The sequence below is a fragment of the Macaca nemestrina genome, chromosome X (genome assembly GCF_043159975.1).
Source record: "Macaca nemestrina isolate mMacNem1 chromosome X, mMacNem.hap1, whole genome shotgun sequence".
Taxonomy (NCBI): domain Eukaryota; kingdom Metazoa; phylum Chordata; class Mammalia; order Primates; family Cercopithecidae; genus Macaca; species Macaca nemestrina.
The window spans coordinates 129,879,406-129,901,347 of NC_092145.1; the positions used below are offsets into that span (position 1 = coordinate 129,879,406).

At 37.7% G+C, this 21,942-nt stretch overlaps 1 protein-coding gene across 10 annotated transcripts in view; it reads right to left on the reverse strand.

The window, feature by feature from the left end:
* Window positions 1–21,942, reverse strand: part of LOC105490354 (glycerol kinase) — an 82,685-nt gene that overhangs the window by 34,600 nt on the left and 26,143 nt on the right. For 4 of the 10 annotated variants that reach the window (XM_071088652.1, XM_024795574.2, XM_011755876.3 and 1 more), the window contains exons 5-10: window positions 12,359–12,442; window positions 8,784–8,860; window positions 5,393–5,530; window positions 3,593–3,702; window positions 3,061–3,127; window positions 1,373–1,390 (exon numbers count right to left, since the gene is read on the reverse strand). In XM_071088652.1, the coding sequence (XP_070944753.1) occupies window positions 1,373–1,390; window positions 3,061–3,127; window positions 3,593–3,702; window positions 5,393–5,530; window positions 8,784–8,860; window positions 12,359–12,442 (494 nt within the window). Of the gene's footprint in view, window positions 1–1,372; window positions 1,391–3,060; window positions 3,128–3,592; window positions 3,703–5,392; window positions 5,531–8,783; window positions 8,861–12,358; window positions 12,443–17,040; window positions 17,106–21,942 lie in introns of all 10 variants that reach the window. The other 6 variants (XM_011755875.2, XM_071088653.1, XM_011755877.3 and 3 more) reach the window with 4 other exon arrangements.

A 21,942-nucleotide genomic window follows, 5' to 3' on the forward strand; every position in this document is an offset into this window, starting at 1 on the left:
GTGACTGACTGTAGACTTTACAACCTTAATTTTTAAAAAAGACATACTAACTTAAGGCAATATTTAATGATATTAAGGAATTAGGAGAACTAAGAAATAGAATCCCTGGCCGGGCACTGTGTCTCATGCCTGTAATCCCAACACTTTGGGAGGCCGAGGTGGGAGGATCACCTCAGGTCAGGAGTTCAAGACCAGCCTGGCCAACATGGTAAAACCCCATCTCCACAAAAATACCAAAATTAGCCATGCATAATGGCAGGTGCCTGTAATCCCAGCTACTCAAGAGGCTGAGGTGGGAGAATCACTTGAACCCAGGAGGCAGAGGTTGCAGTGAGCCAAGATTGTGCCATTGCACTCCAGTCTGGGTGATAGAGTGAGACTCCGTCTCAAAAAAAAAAAAAAAAATATATATATATATATATATATATATAAATCCCTGAAGTAGGAGTGATGTACTAGGATGAGCACCAAACTAAAGCTTTGGACCTGACTCCTTGGTCTGCCACGTATAAGCAAATCTCCCAGGCTCTGAGAGCTTTAGATATCCCATCTATTAAAGTGAGGGCAAGAATAGAATCCACCTCACATAGCTACGATAAGGAAGAAATAATAGGATATACGTAGAAACCCTTTACAAAACAGAAAACGTCCTCTAGATAGCTGGTATTATTTTATTTCTTTCATGTTTTCCAGTTAATTCAAAACCTGCTATTTTTATTTACTGTATATATTCTTTGAAAATCTGAACCTGGATATTAAGTAAAGGGTAAATTTCATAAAAGGCTTAAAGTGAATCTATAGGAAACCTAGAAGCTATATATCCTGATATATTTAAATATTATAAGAAGTCTTTGCTTATACTTTCAAAATTAACAAACTATCAACAGGATCTACTATGTGTGTTCAGGCATGTAAAGTGCTCTTTTTTCTTCATAGGGAGGGACCTCTGATGCTCCTCCTGGAGCATCCTTGATGAAGCATGCAGAAAAAGTAACAGTGCATTTCCAACTAACTGGTCTGGAAAGGTGGTCAATATGCCATTTAAAATAGACGTCTCAAACTATATCTATCTAATTGCCCTATTATGGTAAAGCCCAAAGTACATCACAGTTGTACTTTATGAGAATATCAGAATCTCTCATTCCAGGAAACTACCTTAGTCTTTTATTTTAGAACATTACTCTTTAAAAACAAACAGGATTAAGGTTTTTTAAAATTAAAATGTGACTAGAGCTTATAATAATTTGGAAGGTCACGGAAGTTCTAGATATATATGTTTAGTAAATGGACTTCTGCTTGTGTAAAAATAAATGGAAGTGCACTGTATCTTTTCCAAATGAATGGGTACATAATTGGTGGGCAACCTACTCACCAGGCTATGAGAGATTTTCTACAGTCAGCAAGGGGGAAAAAGAAGGATAGAAGCATAATATTTTAAATGCAAGAGAAAACTAGGCCAGTTCAACGTTTTTTTTTCTAACCATCCTCTGAAACTATTTCTCAAGCATCGTTTCTTTTTCCTTGACCCAAGTCAGTTTGCAGACAGCTATGAAATGATCAAAGCACTTTTACTGTAGATAAGCAATGACTATGGCTCCCTTAAGAAATTCTATGTTGCCTTAAAAAGCTTTATTGTAAATGAAACAGTTAAAAATTCTTGCTCAAGGCCGGGCGCGGTGGCTCAAGCCTGTAATCCCAGCACTTTGGGAGGCCGAGACGGGCGGATCACAAGGTCAGGAGATCGAGACCATCCTGGCTAACACGGTGAAACCCCGTCTCTACTAAAAAAATACAAAAACCTAGCCGGGCGAGGTGGCGGGCGTCTGTAGTCCCAGCTACTCGGGAGGCTGAGGCAGGAGAATGGCGTGAACCCGGGAGGCGGAGCTGGCAGTGAGCTGAGATCCGGCCACTGCACTCCAGTCTGGGCGACAAAGCGAGACTCTGTCCCAACAAAAAAAAAAAAAAAAAAAAAAAAAAAAATTCTTGCTCAAGCTTTATCCAGAGCACTTAGTGCTCATCTATATTAACTTTGTAAGTGAAGTTTCTCTTATCTTTCACGAAATGTCTAAGCAATACTTTTTGTAATTTATCGGACTTACTCTTGAGTATTATCATAAATTCCAGATTTTTGTGCTCAAACACCAGCGCAAATCCTCCTAGAGGTTTTCATTCCTGATGTTTAACCACAGACTCTTAATGCACACTTTTTGCTGAAGCTATGTCTTTACTGGATTTCAATTAAAACAAAAGTAAAAATGTCCATTACAGAAACTAGTTTAATTAGCAATCCCAAATCAGAAACAGACTCTTCGGTGGCTCAAGCCTGTAATCCCAGCACTTTGGGAGGCCGAGGCGGGTGGATCACGAGGTCAGGAGATCGAGACTATCCTGGCTAACATGGTGAAACCCCGTCTCTACTAAAAATACAAAAAACTAGCCGGGCGTGGTGGCGGGCGCCTGTAGTCTCAGCTACTTGGGAGGCTGAGGCGGGAGAATGGCGTGAACCCGGGAGGCGGAGCTTGCAGTGAGCCGAGATCACGCCACTGCACTCCAGCCTGGGAGACACAGCGAGACTCCGTCTCAAAAAAAAAAAAAAAAAAGAAACAGACTCTTTGCTTTCAGTTTCTTTGCTAAATTTTGCTCAGGCAGATAAAGAATCTAATATATAACATAGTTTGGCCATAAAAAAAGATACAACGGGAAAAAGAACACTACTAAATATGCAGAGTCTCTCCGCTAAATTAAAAGCAGACACCACAAGTACTAAACAGTTATTTGGATTCAAAGAATAAATTGGCTCATGCCAACATCTAAAGTTAGAGTATCCCATTAATTCTTTTAAAATAATAATACTCAAAGAAAAACCAATTAAAGTTTATAAATGCAAATCCATTGATAAGAAGGGCTTTAAAGTTTTTAAGTTACAAAATATAACACAGTTGACCTTTAAATTTCGAATAGTAAAGGTGTTTTCTAATAAAAAAAACTTTAATTATTAGGTTTTTACTTTTTTGTTGTTGTTGTTGTTTTGTTTTTTTTGTTTTTTTGTTTTTTTTTTACCATTAGGCCATAGATCTCAGAAGAACTCCGGACATTTGGAAGAATTTCCATTGGAATTCCAAAAAATCTGAAAAACAATAAGATTGGGTATTTAACACTGCTTTAAATAGACATATAGAAACATATATATGTATTTAAATGCAAAAAGTGTAAATAACAATTAGAAATGGATGTTTTTGAGCATGGAGTTAGATAGTAATAAATACATAAGCCAACAGAACATAGTTGTATTCTTAGATATTTAACATTCTAACTTTATGCAAGTCAATCAATAAAAATTAGAAAGCACACAGAAACCAAAGTACTTTTATAAAGGAACCTAATCTTCCATGAAGAATAATTAATTTGGCCTGTTTATTATATATGCAATAATAGTCTCTCTTTAAAAAACACACAACATAGATTTGCATATTGTAGTTGAAATATCAACAGTTAAATTTTGGTGCTCCACTGACATCTGAAAATAGTAAGATTTCGGTTATAAATAGGTAGTGTATTGGGAAAACTATATGTAGAACAAAGCAGAACTCACTCGCAGAGCTGTTTATCCCATTCCAAAGAATGAATGTTGAAAAGCATAGTCCTACTTGCATTTGTTACATCTGTACAGTGGACACCTCCATTGACTCCTCCTGTCAAACTCTAGACAGAATAAAAAAGACAGGTTAAATTTGTACTTATTTGCAATTTAATTTACATATTGTTAAGGGTCATAATCAGCAGAGCATATAAAGCAAAACAATGGAACATTACATTTATCTAGTTTTCTAGTTTACAGCAGTGTCCAATAGAAATAAAATGTGAGCCACATATGTAATTTTAGATTTTCTAGTAGCTATGTTGAAAGTATACAAGAAACAGGTAGAATTAATCTTAATACTGTGTATTTTATTTAACCCAATATATCCAAAATATCATTTCAACATATAATCAGTGAAAATATTGAGACATTTTACCTTCTTTTTTCTGTACTAAGTCTCTGAAATCTGGTGTATATTCCATGCTTACAGCAAACCTCAATTTGATCATGTTTCAAGTGCTCAATAGCCAAATGTGGCTAGTGGCCAGCTTATCAGCACAATTCCAGTTACTTGATGGATAAATAAAAAATCAGTTTTGTTTTCATCCTATTATGTTTAGAAAACTCAGAGTCTTATTAAATTTGGCAAGATGAAATAAATTGAAATATTTGCCTCATAAGGATTATTAGAGAATTCTGTGTTGTTGTTATCTCTGTTTTTTTGTTGTTGTTTCTGCTGTTGTTGTTTAAACACTTCGCATTATGCTGCCTACACTCACCTAAGCATATATCTTAAAAGGAGAGTTTTAAACTTTCTTTCTCAGGTATACCCACATGCCTGAACTGGAGGCACTGCTGCCTTCCTTTACATGGAAGCAATAAGAGGTAGGAAAGGAACAAAGGTCGATAAACAGCATCCAGTGGGTTATAGCCAAAATGTGCTCCCTTGAGTCTCCTGCAGCTCACGGTTTCCACATCTTGCCTTACTCTGGTCGATGCAATTGTCAAAGGTACTCATTCGACTGTGACTGACACACGTGAAAATGGCTGGCCATGAACACAAAGCACATTTTGCCCTGGCCAAGCACATGGAGAGGTGAAGAATGTGCCTCTTTCTGATACGGGTTCTGAAAGACCTGCTCTGTGGATCTGGCAAGTGAGAGTGGGGACAATATTTCCTTGACGTTCCTTGAATGTTGAAAAAGATCATTACATACTGAAATATTTACAAATAAAATGAAATGTCTGGCATTTGTTTTAAAATTATCTGTGGGGAGAAAGAATATCTGAGTATAGTAGAAACAAGATTGGCCATAGGTTGATGATTGCTGCGTGTTCAGCTTAGGCAAAGAGATTCTGAATAGAAATGTCCACTATGATTTAGTTTCATATTATGGCTTGATTATACAAGAGACAGTTGTGTAATGTTGAAAGCAAAACATAAAAGTACTCTAAGTATTTTATCCTGCTAAAGAGTTATTTTGTCTAAGACATGGCAAGTGGGAAAGGAGTATATAACAAACAATAGAGAAAGGGTACCTAAATTACTCATCTTAAAGATAATAGATATGAGATACAGTTTTGGTAATTATCCTTCGTTTTTACTGAAATAAAACAAGAAAAAATAAAGAGGAAGTAGGCAAAAATCCTTCTCGAATGGAAGCTGAAATGTTCTCCTGCTGCTTCTTGAGTGGTTTTTCTTCATAATGCTGCTAATTAAAAAGTCTGACCTGCTAGTAGAAAACAATAGGCAAGGCAGTCTAGAAAAATTTCTGAAAAAATTCTCCATATATCCATTATATTTAAACATACCCAAATAAGCCATGAATCAATAGTCCCAAAAAGAGCTCGTTTTTCTTCAACGGCCTTTTGAACTTTTCTCACATTGTCAAGGAGCCAACGAAGTTTCACTGCACTGAAGTAAGTGCTAAGTGGAAGGCCTGTCTTGGACTAAAACAGTTGTGAAGTTCAGTTAGCAAATGAAATGTGTAACAGTTTAAAACAAAACCACCAAACCAAAGAACTCAACAAATCACAAAATATTCAAAGACCCTGAAGGCAATCCCATAGTATTATGAATAAAAATACTTTTCCTGTCTCATGGCACAGGAAAGCATGTTCATGAACAAAGATTAGGGTGACATGTTTACAGTTCAAAGGGCATCCACGTAGCAAGGTAAAGAAAAAATTAAATGACACAACATCCTGTAATTAGATAGTGACAATGCAGATGTTGATTTTTGCAATAAATTAGTATTGTATGTATAACCTAGTTCAAAACTATGCTGTTTATTTTATATTCCATAAAAATGGTATTTAAACTATTAAAAATCAGAGAGTATACCAAATCATAAACTAATGATCATAACCAGAAAACTTTTAAAACAATAAGACTTAATAACATATTTTACATATATACACACACATGTTCAAATAACATAACATGAAATTAGTAGACACTAAAGTAGAACTCAAAGACATGCCAAATCAAAGCAACACAGGGCCAGGTGTGGTGATTCATGCCTGTAATCCCAACACTTTGGGAGGCTGAGGCGGGTGGGATCACTTGAGGTCAGGAGTTCAAAACCAACCTGGCCAACATGGTGAAACCCCGTCTCTACTAAAAATATAAAAATTTAGCTGGGCATGGTAGTGCACACCTGTAATCTCAGCTACTTGGGAAGGTGAGACAAGAGAATCGATTGAACCTGGGAGGCAGAGATTGCAGTGAGCCAAGATCACGCCACTGCACTCGAGCCTGGATGACAGAGCGAGATTCTGTCTCAAAAAAAATAAATAAAAAATAAATAAAACAACACAGAATTACTCTACATAAAACAGCAGTTGCCTAAATTTAGCAAATATATTAAACAGAGGGAACATGAACTGAAGAAAGGTTAATGGGTAAAAATGAAACACACATGTGCTTACCAATCTTCCTTGAGAACGGGTCAAACCCAACTCATTTGTGGTTAGTATGTTAAACACTAAATGCATATATAAAGGCTGATTAAAGTTAACTAGTTAAGAAAATACATACACAAAAATAATGCAACTATGTTCCCCTCCCCATCCCTATTCTCATTTGTCACCTAACTACAGAGAGTGATAACTTTTTCCCTCCTATCTCATACAAGTATGGTTTTGTAAGAAAACTCAAACCAAAATATGTAATACTCTAATGCAACCTGTAAATTAAAAATCTTAACTCAAGGTTTTCTAGCTTTCTTAAAAAAAAATAATAATAATCAATGTACAAAAATAATGAAAAGAGACCAGGCACAGTGGCTCACATCTGTAATCCCAGCACTTTGGGAGGCTGAGGCGGGCGGATCACCTGAGCTCAGGAGTTCGAGGTCAGCCTGGCCAAGACGGTGAAACCCCGTCTCCACTAAAAAATAGAAAAAAAATTAGCTGGGCTTGGTGGTGCATGCCTGTAATCTCAGCTACGGTGGAGGCTGAGGCAGGAGAATCATTTGAACCCGGGAGGTGGGGGTTGCAGTGAGCAGAGATTGTGCCACTACACTCCAGCCTGGATGACAGAGTAAGACTCTATCTCAAAAAAAAAAAAAAAAAAAAAGGAAGGAGATAATTTATGGAAATATTATTTAATTTGAAGGACCAAGGGTCATCCCAAAAGACGACCTGGGAAGATCTCACAAAGTCAATGGCAAGGTTAATACATAATATCTTATTTTCATGATGGGGGTAGAAAGTGTAAAAGTTGCCTAAAATGACATTGGAGAGAAAAACATGCATCCCTTGAAGCAGAGTGCAGCTGGAGGTGAGGATGAGGGTTGGGCAGGGTGATGAAGGGAACGGAATAGAAAATGATTTATTCAGGACAAGTCTGAAGTTATTGTGGGGGGACGGAATGGTCAGATTACTGCAATTAATGGGATTTCAACAGTAGTTTTAGAAGAAAATGACACAAGCATCCAACTGACAAATAAAAAGGGGATAAACAACAACAACAAAAACACAAAAAACGGCCGGGCGCGGTGGCTCACGCCTGTAATCCCTGCACTTTGGGAGGCCGAGGTGGGCGGATCACGAGGTCAGTAGATTGAGACCATCCTGGCTAACACGGTGAAACCCCGTCTCTACTAAAATACAAAAAATTAGCCGGGCGCGGTGGCGGGCGCCTGTAGTCCCAGCTACTCCGGAGGCTGAGGCAGGAGAATGGCGCGAACCCGGGAGGCGGAGCTTGCAGTGAGCCGAGATGGTGCCACTGCACTCCAGCCTGGGCGACAGAGTGAAGACTCCGCCTCAAAAAAAAAAAAAAAAAAAAAAAAACACACACACACACAAAACAAAAACAGAAAAAGGGAACTTCCTTTTAGATGCTAGAAGAACTTGGCCTTGACCTTGCAAAAAAAAATTCCTTGCCTATTTTAAAAATTCACTCTCCCTTCCTTTATGTGAAGAGGGATCTATATAAGGACTGAAAAGTAGGCAGTTTTATTAGCCTTCTTCATATGAAGAAAGTGGAAGAGGGGTTCAATAAAGAGCTAGAGCATTTTCTACTTTCTCTCTCTCCCTGAATCCAGATGCTTAAAAACTCAAAAACAGCCAGAACATTCTTTGATGGGCAGTAGAAAATAACAGGGATAGATTTGGAAAGCATAGTTCAATTATAGAAAGCACACCGCCCCCAGCACTTTGGGAGGCCGAGGCGGGCAGATCAGGAGGTCAGGAGATTGAGACCATCCTGGCTAACACAGTGAAACCACATCTCTACTAAAAATACAAAAAATTAGCTGGGCGTGGTGGCATGTGCCTGTAGTCCCAGCTACTCGGGAGGCTGAGGCAGGAGAATTGCTTGAACCCAGGAGGTGGAGGTTGCGGTGAGCCGAGATTGTGCCATTATACTCCAGCCTGGGCAACAAGAGTGAAACTCTGTCTCAAAAAAAAAAAAAAAAAAAAAAAGAAAGCACCCCTAGGGAAGTTATGACTTAAGCCACTGGGACACATTATAATCTCCTCCAGCCTGTCAATTTTGTGGTATTATTGTTCCAATCCACCACAGAGCAAGAAAGACAGGAAGGTAAAGACTTGAGTTGGCCTCAATTATCCGGGAAAAAGATTCTATAAATTGTATCAAATAACTATTGTACCATAAGATGCTTCTTTCTAGTGAAATCTGCAACCTTTTTTTTAAAAAAGAAATATTCTTGTAGTATACTTTTGAAGAAATTCTTACCTTGACAAAGTTATTATTTCCTGGAATTCTTTTACTAAGACTCTCAACGGTAGACTGGGTTCTTAGATCAAGCCACACTATAGACCAAAATAAAATAATATACATGAAAAACTTCATTTAAAAAATAAGAACTTACTGAAATCACCATCAAGGATAAAAGATTGATTAGTTTCTATAAGGAATTAAAATGCTATAGCTTTCAAGAGATAGAAATTAGAAAATTAGAAATGAATGGGCATATTGTTAGATAAAAATAAATTTATGAGAGGATTTAAAGCTTTTATGCAAAATTACAGACCAAGTTAGGAGAATAATACAAACCTTAGAGTGCTTATTTTATATTATTTTTATAGAACAAAACTACAAAAAATATTTGGAATATAGATTTTCTAAGCACACATGAGGCCAGAGAATATCTAAAAGCTAGGCAGGCTACTTGGTAGCACAAAATGCAAAACCCAGGATCATCATACCATATATAAAGTGTGCATCTTAACAAACTAGGGAGCAATTTGTAACAAAGACAAAGTAGAGAACTTGATTCTATTATTGAGGAAACAAAAGATTCCGTCTGTTATATATAAAATGCTTATTTACATTGAAATCTTTCCAAGTATGCTAGACCCGGAATCGTTAGAATACTTTTAAAGGCACCATTCTTTCTCTCTGCTGGACTATAGAAAAAAAAAATCTCCATTTTAATGGATCAACATTATCTTTACTAAGTAGCTATTATCTACTTTCTAACCCCCTGGTGGAAAGGATTTCTATTTTGCTTCATGATAGTAGGCTTGAGGAAGAGGAAACATTAAATAGTACATAAAGTAATTGTGAAAGGCAGCCAATAGAATCATCTGAATTTTATTTGCCAGATTTAAGTTTTGTACTTAAACTTTGATAACTTTTAATCTATTTGTGGTCATTTGATATTTTTAGGACACTGACTGCTCAGATACCTCCTGAAAAGACTCAGTCTCATAGTCTATTTAAAGGACTCCAGGGAAGACTATGCAAGCTTGCCCACTACCACATATTTGAATGGTAGCAATCACTGTGTAGTTTGGTTAACTCTTCTCTATTACTCCATTCTCTTCATTAAAAAGCAGTTATTTCCTGTAGTAAATGTTAATCAATTCTTTCTAATTACTTATGCTGTCATTTCCCTGGAGGGCCCTGCACTTCATTTTGACAGTGGCTACTTCCCACAAGATTGAAACTGGGGACTTCAGGACAAGATACTGGTTTCTGTAGGTGGGAAAAGCAGCAAGAAAAGACTCATCACAACCAAGAAAACAGGAGGGAAAAGAGAAAGACCATGAAAATAGATGGCCTATAATAGATAACGTCTGCATTTGCTGTCCAGTATCTACTCCTCCTGCATCTGTTGGGGAGAGGTATTTCGAATTCTTTTTAGGAAATCGGTCCGCCCTCATCCTCAGCCATGTAGTGTGCCTGAGATTTGATCTTACTCCCAGCTCCAGGAATGGGTCTGGATCCCAGTGACTGGATCAGGAGATAACATGTGGTCAAAAAGATTTGTGCTCAGTCTGCAAGAGTCCCTCTTCTCAGTTGACCTTGGCAGTGTGTGGCTTGGGCCTGCTGCCCTCATGAAGGGAGAGTTGAATATGCCACATCAGGAGCCATCCCAGAAAAGGCAGGCTTGAGGGGGATGCAAGTGATACTGTCTGAGTCTGGAATCAAACAGCACCTGAACTTAGCTACCCTTGGACTGCTGCTTCCATGAGCAAAAGAACTGCCCCCTGCTTTAAATTTCATTTAGTTGAAATAGAATTTTATATTATTTACACTGTGATTGATATAAGCCATTAGTGACATCATCATGGAGGTGGCAAGATCTCCCATGTCCAGGGAACAAGGGCAGTCTACTTTTACACTGTGACAAAAGTGGACCTTCCTTACAGGTAAGCAATCCTAGCAGGTGTTATTGGCTTACAGAAATAACTAGAAAAAGTAGAAGAATTAGAAAAGTTTTAAATCTATGATAGGTAGAATTAACAAGCACATCTCAATACTCAGTGTTTCAAACTACAGTGAGCTATGAGTTTAAAAATGAATTTAGTGAGTTTTGATTGCCTACTTTAAAAATTGAAATAGGATGAATTAGAATGGAAAATATCAGAGTTCACTGCACTGGGTAAGATAAATATTGATTTGTGAAACTTTTGTTTTAGTTATGTGGATTTGCCGAATCATTATGTAAAATGCAATTCTTACCAAGGGGCATGAACAAATACATTTGAAAGCCACTACTCTAGGCTTTTTTGGTTAATGACTTAAAATATTCTAGACCAGTGTTTTTTCATATTTTAATGGATATAACATTCACAAGGGAGCTTAAAGATGGGCTCCATCCCCATAAATTCTAGGATAGAAGTTCTGGGAATGAGGCCCAGAAATCTGAATTTTAAATAGGTGCCCCATTTTGAGAAACACTGCTAGACTTCACAGCAGTGGTTATTTCCTCTAAAGCATACCATGACTACCTGGAAAACCTTAAAATCCAGGCCCTACCTTGCATGATTCTGATTGCAGGTCTAGGCAAGGCCTGAGCTCTGAGTCTCTGTACTTTTGTTAAAAGTATCTCAAGTAATTCAGTATAAAACTAAAATACGAGAACCTCTTTTCTTTCTCTTTCTCTCGCTCTCTTTTTTTTTTTTTTTTTTTTTTTTTTTTTTTTTGAGACAGAGTCTCGTGCTGTGGCCCAGTCTGGAGTGCAGTGACACAATCTCGGCTCACCGCAGCCTCCGCCTCCCGGGAGAAACTCTTTTCATCTTTTGAAGAGCATGTTCTTTAAAATACTAGGTGTGTTCCAATTATTTGTTAAATAAAAAAAAAATCTAAAAGAACCCCCCAATTGAGTCCCAGTGGCCCTGTGATTCTATTGTTTATTAGCAAGGACCACTTAGGCACTTTATTCCTCACTTGAAAGTTTGCAGCTATGACTGACAATAGCGGTAAACACAGAGTTAAATCCTCACCACAAAGAATCAAAACACTGGATGTGAAATCAGGGAGACCAAAATTCAATGTTTGGCTTTGCCAACAATAAGCTATGTGACTTAGGCAATTCATTTTACCCTTCTTGGTCTGGATTCTGTAAATATAAAATAAGGAGGCTGGACTAGATGGTCTCTAAAGTCTTTCTCCTTCCATTGTTCCATGATCATAGAAAGCTGTCGTAAGAATTACTTTGTTTTTACAGCCAGACGTTAAGGCAGTTAGAATACATGGAATGCATTAGTAAAACTGCCAAAGAGAAAACTATCAGTGTTTGGTACACTACCAAGCAATTCACAAATGCTCAAAATTAATTGAATTAAGAACAAAAAAATTAGAAAACTCATTAAAGAAGCTAAGACGGCAGAATTAGACTTGCAGAAGAGACCAAAGCCAAAGAGAAGACTCCCAAGCTGGAGGACTAAGCCCCTTGTGTAGGTAATCTCTGAGAACAATCAAAAGGAATGACAGATCCAGATCTGGCAGCAGAAGTCAATTTCCCCCAACATATAGGACTTGGGAGGCTGGGAAGTGAGCAATAGCCAGAGCACCAATACCTGAGGAAGTACCAGCAGCTGGAACTGAAGAGCCAGAGGGAACAACGGCAACTGGAACTGAAGGGCCAGGAGAAACTGGAGCAGCTGGAGCATTAGAAGAAATAAGGGCAATTCATGCTAGAGATGGCCAGGTTCAAGGTCTCTTGTTGACCATGTAGGAAATGATAGATCACTTGGGCAAGTTCGTCAGAATGAACATTTTTCTACACACTGGAGTGTAGAAAAAGAAAAGGAAGAGGCGGGGAGCAGAAAGGGAACAAAGGAAGTCCAGTATGAATCTCTGATTCAATAATATTTTCATTTGGATGAAGACAGGTAAATACCTGCTTCTTGTTTAGGATGACTCTTCTCTACCTGGCAACATATATGCATCCTAATTAGAAAAGTGGCTCAGGTGGTAATCGACTATTCATTCAACCACTAAATTGAAATGATGGATGGTGTACTGAGGAAGCACAATCCTAGGGGATGTTAGAAAGGAATGGCAAGGAGCATGCTACAGTCTGTGTTGTGACCATCTGCACTAAGACATGAAAGGGCTGTTTTGGGAAGGCAGGTCCCCAAGAAAGCACTTTCCTGGTAAGATAGCTGGGAGTAAAAGGCACCTCCACAGAAGGGAGCAACGTGTCTAGAGGGAACAGGGGATTGCTAACTTCCAAAGTAATTAGGAAAAAAATAGAAGGAAAATAGATGCTAGGGAGTCAGAACACTAGACAGCCCACTTCTAGAAGGTATATCCCTCCCCTTATCTACACCAAGTAAAGCGGAATTAAATGGTCAAGCCCACCAAATAAGTAAGTTAATAAAAACAACTTGGACGATCTGAACTTATTTGTATTAAATAGTCACATCCAATCTGTCTGGTAGATTTAGTTTGTTCTGGAAAAAACAAAAAGTTTGAAGAGTGAAGATAAATGTAGTTGCCTCAATCCCCATGGACTAGAGTTAGTGACATAGTAACAAACAGTACAGAGGAATAAATTATTTTTAAAATATTTAGAATAATAAAACCTCATAAATTTCCAGTGTTTCATTAGTCATAACAATAGAAGGAAAAACAAAACACAGTAAAAAAAAAAAAAAAACCCCACTAAAATCATCTAACTGATTTCCAGTTGACTAGAAACAAAGACAAATAATAAATCTTCTCTGAAATGGTCTGTCATGAGCTGCTAGGGTGATAGGAAGTGAGGTGAAGGTGAGGCTCCAGGTTACGGAACACATCCTAAGCACAGACTGCTGACAGTTACACAAAGTGTTACATACGGGGTTGTTTCTCCCACAAGAGACATGATAGTAAAACAGATTTAGTTATGGCATTTTACTATTTGTCAAAAGCTAAGCTATTAATTAAGCTGGGTAAGTGGTCATTTGCAAGGTGGAAGAGACTATATTGATGGCTGCCCCTCACCTTCATTCTCAGAAACAGGTGGGGCCAAAAGTAAACCAGAGAGTTGGGAAGGAAAAATTGATTTACATATATGCCAAAAGGCAGGGGCTAAAGCCAATTTCAGCTCTTGGGTATAAAATGCCAAAATATCAATGACTGACTTGAGTGTGGGTGATCCCAGGTAGGCTCTGCATTTCCCCTAGGAACACCTGTCATGTATAAACCAATCATTTCATCTGGCATTACTGGATGAAAAAAGCTATCAGCCAATTCAGAACAGTGGCCCTAGCTAACAATTACTGAAGCCTTAGAGTCTGTCAGGCCCTGGCTTAAGTATCCTACATATATTAACGCACTGATCTACACCTCAAGCCTGTAAGGTATACACTTTTCGTCTCCCCAGTTTAACTCTCAAGGGAACAGGCACAGAATGGTAGGAAGTGGAAAAGCTAGGATCTGAACCCAGAGCCTGAATCTAGAATTAAACCTCTAGGTAGGTATAGCCATGATGACGTCACAGTCTTAACGGGATAAAAATAATTATTAAAGATTGGATAACTCAAAGTTGAAAACTAAATCAGTTTCTTTTTATTTGGACAGATTTGAATAATTCAATCACTCCAAAATACAGCAGTATTTCTTTATCCAGGATTGAGGGAGATGTAAGGTTTTCAAAGAATCCTGTAATATGGAATTTTTTTTAAAGGCAAATAAGTGGATCTTAATAAAGCTGAAAATTCTAGATTTTACAAAAGTGAAAAACCTCCCACAAAGAACCAATTTAAAAAAAAAAAAACCATACTTTATTGTCTAAAGTTAAGTGTGCTTAGGAGTTTTAGGTGGTTTGTCATCTATGGTTTTCTTTTCTGCTGATTCTTTGAAACATAAGCCAGTTCCAGAAAAGATAAAAGGACTGAGCTCAAGGTTCAGATCTCAACTCATGATCACATAGGTTTAATAATTGGCCCACTGTTAACCAGTATGTGAAAACAAATGTAAAAACGATAACCAATCTTTAAAATTGCAACACTCTGCATAAAGAGTTATGTGTGCCATTGGGAACTTTAAATCCAACATCTTAGCAAAAAAATGTTTGCACTACCATTTAAATATAGAAAAATGTTTCAGGGACAATGAAATATTTTTTGTGGGTGGTTTTCTTTAATATACTAAGTGTTAAGCCAGGGACTCTTGCCTTGCTGGATTAGTCCCTACTATGAATGGTTTCCTTTTTTCTTTTTTTTTTTTTTTTTTGAGATAGAGTTTCACTCTTGTTGCCCAGGCTGGAGTGTAATGGTGCAATCTCAGCTCACTGCAACCTCTGCATCCTGGGTTCAAGCAATTCTCCTACCTCAGTCTTCTGAATAGCTGGGATTAGAGGCATGCACCACCACACCCAGCTAATTTTGTATTTTTAGTAGAGACGGGGTTTCTCCATGTTGATCAGGCTGGTCTCAAACTCCTGACCTCAGGTGATCCACCCACCTTAGCCTCCCAAAGTGTTGGGATTATAGGCGTGAGCCACCACGCCCGGCCTATTAATGGTATTTTTATATTAAATCAAGAATTGTGCTTTACAGAAAGCTACCAGAGTGAGGGTCATATTGCTCTATACTTATCATGCATACCAATCAACTGTAGTGGTGAGTGAGCAAACTTGGCCAATTAGGGGGAAATACAGCTAGGCCTTTAAAGTTCGGACAGAACATTTCCCTGATAGCATCAATAAAATGTATGTGTAAACCTACTAAACATCACTGATTCAAGCCTTCTCCCACTTCACATTTTAACTACTTGGGTAGTTTCGTGCTTTCTGATCAATTGAATCTGTGGCTTAATTACTTTTTCAATAATAGTTAGAAGACAACCAGTTATATAGACCATTAATAAAAGCTGCGTTTGGAAGGAAAAGGCTTAGAAAAATGGGTGGGTAGAGGAAACCCTGTGGAAGGGAATATTGAAGATAATGCTAAAAGGGAGAGAGAGAAGTACCAGGAGGACTCAGATAACTGAAAAGAGGCAAGAGAAGCCCAAGGCCTGCTTCAGATCCAGGGCCACAAAGCTCTTGCTGATCCACCAATGAGGTCATTATTGTAAATGCCTGCATCATGGCACAGTGGCTGGGAAGCAGTGATGCAAAGTGACATTTCCCCATTTTAGATATCACATTAATGTTTACCTTGTTAATCACAGAATTAAAAAATATATAGAACTTGTAAATTAGGCCATCTGTTCCTCAATGGACCCATTTAAATTTTTTTCTGTTTATAATCGTATCTGATAGAAAAGATGTCAATAAACGAACATACCTTTATTGCAAGCAAAATCAAATAGCTCTTCTCGGTCTTAACCTTCATCAAGCCTATGCCATGGCCAACAATGACATCCTGAAGTTCTCCTATCTTGGGTTTTCTGTTACTGTAGTGGGGGTGAGTGAATTACTGCTTATCAAGTATCCCTGGGCCATAAAGAAAGGAGGCCATGTAGAAGTTTTTAAAAAGGGAAACATAAGGTGCTCCTCTCATATGCTTGTTTGTAATAAATATTGCTCATCTGGCCGGGCATGGTGGCTCACACCTGTAATCCCAGCACTTTGGGAGGCCGAAATGGGAGGATCACTTGAGGCCAGGAGTTCAAGACCAGCCTACTCAACACAGTGAGACCCTATCTCTATTTAAAATATATATATATTTACATACAGCTATATATATGCATATATCATCTGTTGTATAATTTAGTAAGACAGAGAAATAAAGTGGAGAAGGACAGGCCTAGAGTTACAGAGATTTACAAAAGAAATAGACAAGGAAAGAAGAAAGCATACAAAGAGAATGCTATGGACTGAATGTACATGTCTCTTCCAAATTCACATGTTAAAATCTTAACTCCTAATATGATGGTATTAGAGACGGGACCTTTGAGAGGTAAATTAGGTCATGAGGGTGGAGCCCTCATTAATGAGATCAGTACCCTCATTAAAAGAGGAGAGAGCTTGCTTTCTTTTTATCACTCTCTGCCATATGAGGATGAGAAGACAGTCATCTGCAAACCAGGAAGTAGGTCCTCACTAGACACCAGATGGGTGAGCACCTTGATCTTGAACTTCTAGCTTCCAGAAATGTGAGAAACAAATTTCTACTCTATAAGCCACCCAGCCTATGATATTTTTGTTAAAGCAGCATGAACTGAGACAGAGAAAAAAGTATAAAACCCACAGACTGTGATACAAACAAAGCAAAAGAAGTTCAAAGACAAATATATGTGAAAATCTCATTGTTTCCATTCATCCTACCTTGTGTTGCTTTAGAATAAAACTGCTGAAGATTTAATATTATGTTGATATTTTCAACTGAAGACCTACATGGAGATATGACACTTCAGTGTTTTCCTGGATGAAATATAACTGGAGGCAGAATCTATCCTTGTTATTTCTTAGTGGCTCTCCTCCTTTCCTATTTCCCTTTCTCCTTCTAGCTTCCAAACTCCCATCCTTAGTTTCTGTAGCACAAAGGCAAGTACAAGGTCTTCCTGGTTTGTCACTATATGCCAAGGGTTATCACAAAACCTGGAACACAGAAAGGCACCTATTCTTTCATTGAATTAATTTTACATTAATTACTATAGTGAGTTCATCTATAATAAATTGAGATTATCACATCTATGTTATCAATTTCCAAGTCTACATTTGGAACCATCTAATTTCTCATTGCCCAAAATTAGCTTCTATTACAAGTCCAATACTCACCTTGTCCAAAACAAGGCCATTTTTTCTCTCAGTTTGGTACCCCCTAAATATTATTTAATTTCCTTCTGTTCTCTCAGGCTGAAAATCTCACAGGCCTGCTTTATTTTCTCCCTCCTCTTTATGCCCTATCCAATGTATAAACAATACAATTTTTGTTGTTTATAAATTATCCAATCTAGGGTATTTTGTTATAGTAGCCTGAATGGACTAAGACAATGGGTTAGCTGCCTAGTGTATCAAGTCTACACTACTCTGCATAGCTTTTGGTGACCTCTATATCCTCACCAACTCCTAGTATATTTCACTTTCATTTCTTAATAATTTTTTCACTGGATATAGAACTGTATGTGGAAGTTACTTTCTTTGAGTACTTTAAAGGTTTCATTCCATTGCATTCTGACTTCCTTTGTTTCCATTGATAACTTAGCTGAAAGTCTTAGGGTCACTCTTTTTGAAGTTTACATATCTTTTTTCCTCAGGCTACTTCAAAACTTTATATCTTCATATCCCAGCGTAAGTATGGTCTTCTGTATATTCATCTTGCCTAGGGATTATAGTGCTTATTGAATCTACAGCTTGGCATCTTTCATCAGTTTTGAAAAACTTTCTCCCATTATCTGTCAAATGTTATTTCTGCCTTGTTTTTTCTCTTTCCTTTCCTTCTGGAAGTCCAATTACAAATACATTAAACTTCTTCACCTTTTCCTGTATTTCTCTTACATTCTTTTGTGCATTTTCTAAACTTTTGTTTCTCTGTGCTTCAGTCTAAATATTTTACTCTCTCTTGCAGTTCTGATTCATCTTCCAGCTCACAAATTCATCTGCAGCTATGTCTCCTCTGATGGTAAAACCCCATCAATTGAGTTCTTAATACAGTTCTAAAATGTCCATTTAAAATGCACTTTCAATTCTTTGCCAAGATTATCGATCTCAATCTTGTCAATTAATTCCTTGAACATATTAATTATGGCTATTTTAAAGTCTAAAAACTCTAGTATCTGAATTTCTTGAGTTTGTTTCTAATGTCACTTGTTTCTGTTGCTTTTCAGTCACGTTTTGTTTTGTATGCATGCTTTTTTTTTAAATAGAAAACTAGATAATGCATATGAAAAATTCTAGAGATTTTTTGAGGCTCTAATTGATGTTGTCTTCCTCCAGAAAGGATTTACTTTTATTTCTGAAAGGAAGTTAGGCCACTAGCATTAGCAATCTCAGATCATCTTAATCCAATTAGCGTTAAAGATCATTTGAATCTGTGCTTCAGTTCCTGTGAGGGTTGCTTTATTTTCAGTCTACCTCACTTTCAGGATTTGACCTTTCACAGTTCCAGTTCAAAGTCTGGGATTTTACCAATACTCATCCTGACCCTTGGCAGCCCTTGACTCCACCTTTTGCCTCCTTATCTTTATGGACCTGTCAGATACTCCTTTCAGAACCTACTGGTATCTCTAGGAGATAAGCAACACCAAGTGCTAGGCTTACATCTCTGGGCTTTCCTCCTCTCCTCACTGTCTTGGTAGCCTTCCAGTTGTTCAGAATTCTATTTCATTTTCATCCAGGTTTTCTGGCTGTTCTCAGCATACTGATGCACTTGAAACAACCCATTCCACCATCATGGGATGGCTAAACTCTCCTTTATCATCTGTTTTGCCTCAAGCTGCCCCATGCTTTAAGTCTACACTACACTGCATGGCTTTCAGCCCCCTCTATATCCTCACCAACCCCCGTCTATCCAAATTAGAACATAAGCTTTGAGGTTGGAGGGTGTTCATGTTTAAACTGTGGTTTTACTCTACTTATAGCTACATGCCATTGGACAAGTTATTGAGCTTTTCCACAATTAATTTATAAAACAGGGGTAGTAAAATCTGTTTCACAGGGTCAGTGAGATTAAATAATATGGGTAAAATACTTAGCACAATCCCAAAGTAATAGCAGTTAGCACTTACTGAGTATTATTATCACTGCTAGTTCTACTAAAAATAAAAAAATGAGTCAACCTATGCGTGAAACTCATCCATTTCTTTACTCTGGCAAAATATGTGTACACATTTTCACCTTCATAGCTTGTTCACATTATTCCTCAATTTTCTCTTTTCCTAATGCAATCCAACATACGCTTCAAGGCCCAAGTGTAGTTCAACCTCCACTGTGAAAAGTATGCTAAAATTTCAAAATCCATACTGATATGTACTTGCTCTAATTCCTATTCAACTTATCAACACATGATTTATCAACTATTCCCTAATTTTGTTTTATGGATTGTTCCCTAATCTAGTTTTTCCTTTCCAAAACTAGATTATAAAGTGCTTACAAAAACAGCCAATATAATTTGTATGTTTTATAGTACCCAGGATAACATCAAACATGTAAGAGGTTCTCAAAACATGCATGTAGCTCAGGATAGAAGAAAAGAGTTCCTCATATTCTATGAACATTTGAATTAATACTGCAAAGCACGTAGAATGGGGGAGGGGTGCAGAGAAACACAGGCAGAAGAGAAGGAAATAAGTAAATAAGCACATCACAGAAAGATTTTCTAGTAAAACAATTACTTGAATCTTTACTGTAAGAGTAACTTCAGCTTACCTAGTTGCATTATTTGAAAAATAACAATTCAAAGTCCAAAGTTCCATTTTTACAATTCAGTGTTTAGAATTTAACTGGAACTGGCCAGGCGTGCCAAGGTGGGCGGATCACCTGAGGTCAGGAGTTTGAGACCAGCCCGGCCAACATGGTGAAACCCTGTCTCTACTGAAAATACAAAAATTAGCCGGGCGTGATGGTGCACACCTATAATCCCAGCTACTTGGGAGGCCGAGGCATGAAAATCACTTGAATCTGGGAGGTAGAGTGAGCCGAGACTGTGCCACTGCACTCCAGCCTGGGTGAAAGAGAAGACTCTGTCTCAAAAAAAGAAAAAAGAAAAAAAAAAAAAAAAGCTCAGAATTTAACTGGAACTTTCTGGTTTGCCTGAGTAGGCTCTTCCTTTCATTAAGAAAACAAAAGAAAGTAAAACCTTAACTAGTTCAGGAAATTAGCTAACACTGATCTATCAAAGGATACTCTCCTAAATACTAGTCATTTGTCTTACTTATATTCAAAATGAACTACTCATGAGAATGAGAACAAAATAAACATTTAAAAGATATACTTTTGGCTGGGCGTGGTGGCTCACACCAGTAATCCCAGCACTTTGGGAGGCTGAGACAGGTGGATCACCTGAGGTCAGGAGTTCAAGACCAGCCTGGCCACCATGGTGAAACCCCATCTCTACTAAAAAATACAAAAAAAAAAAAAATAGCTGGGTGTGGTGGTGGGCGCCTGTGATCCCAGCTACTTGGGAGGCTGAGGCAGGAGAATTGCTTGAACCCAGGAGGCAGAAGTTGCAGTGAGCCAAGGTTGTGCCATTGCACCCCAGCCTGTGCGACAGCAAGACCCTTGTCTCAATAAAAAAAGAAAGAAAAAAAAAAAACAGTACAGAAAAAGATGTACTAAAAGGATCTTTAGTTGTAATTCTTTCAAATTTTTTGAGAATTTATTTTATCATAAATGTAGAAAACATAGTAAATGCTTTCCTATAATACGATAACATTACTTTAACTTTTAATAAAGATTATTCTCCCAAAATTATCCCCTCTCTGATAATTTCTGATTCCATTCCCCACCCCAACAACCTAGTATTTTATTGATAAAAAATTGTGCTTTGCTATCTGACACAATGAAGTCTTTTAGTGATTGCAATTTAGAACAAAATTTTCCTTTTAGGAAGTGGTCGTGTCATTCAGTGTTCAACAACTGTCATATGCTAATAATGATGCTAAAATATACTTAGGATCATTTACACCTAATAAGTTGTGATACCTAAAAGTGGTATATTTGAGATTTTGGGCTTTTTAATCCCTGCTCAAATAGCCACATGTGTAGCAGAAGCAGCTAAAATTTGAATATTCTATTTTTATAACCTTACAAGAAGAATTCAGATTCCTAGATGGAAAGACAAACACACAAGTACTTTGTAGAAAAATGACTGTGAACATACGTTATTTCAATTTTTTGAGGGTAAGGAGGTAAGATCTCTTTTAGATGTCAAAACAATTTGGCAAACATTTGCCCATTTGTAAGACAATCAGCAAGAGGAGAGAGCATAGGAGAGTTAATTCACATATAATATGTGAATATGTATGATCCAAAAATGGTAAATATACAGCAGTCAATTTCTTAGCAGACTCTTCTGCCCATCCCATCAAGATTATAGTGACCATGACTGCATGCTTTTTTTTTTTTTTTCCTTTTTTTTTTTTGAGATGGAGTCTCACTCTGTTGCCCAGGCTGGAGTGCAATGGCAAGGTCTTGGTTCACTGCAACCTCTGCCTCCCAGGTTCAAGCAATTCTCCTGCCTCAGCCTCCCAAGTAGCTGGGACTACAGGCATGTGTCACCACACCCGG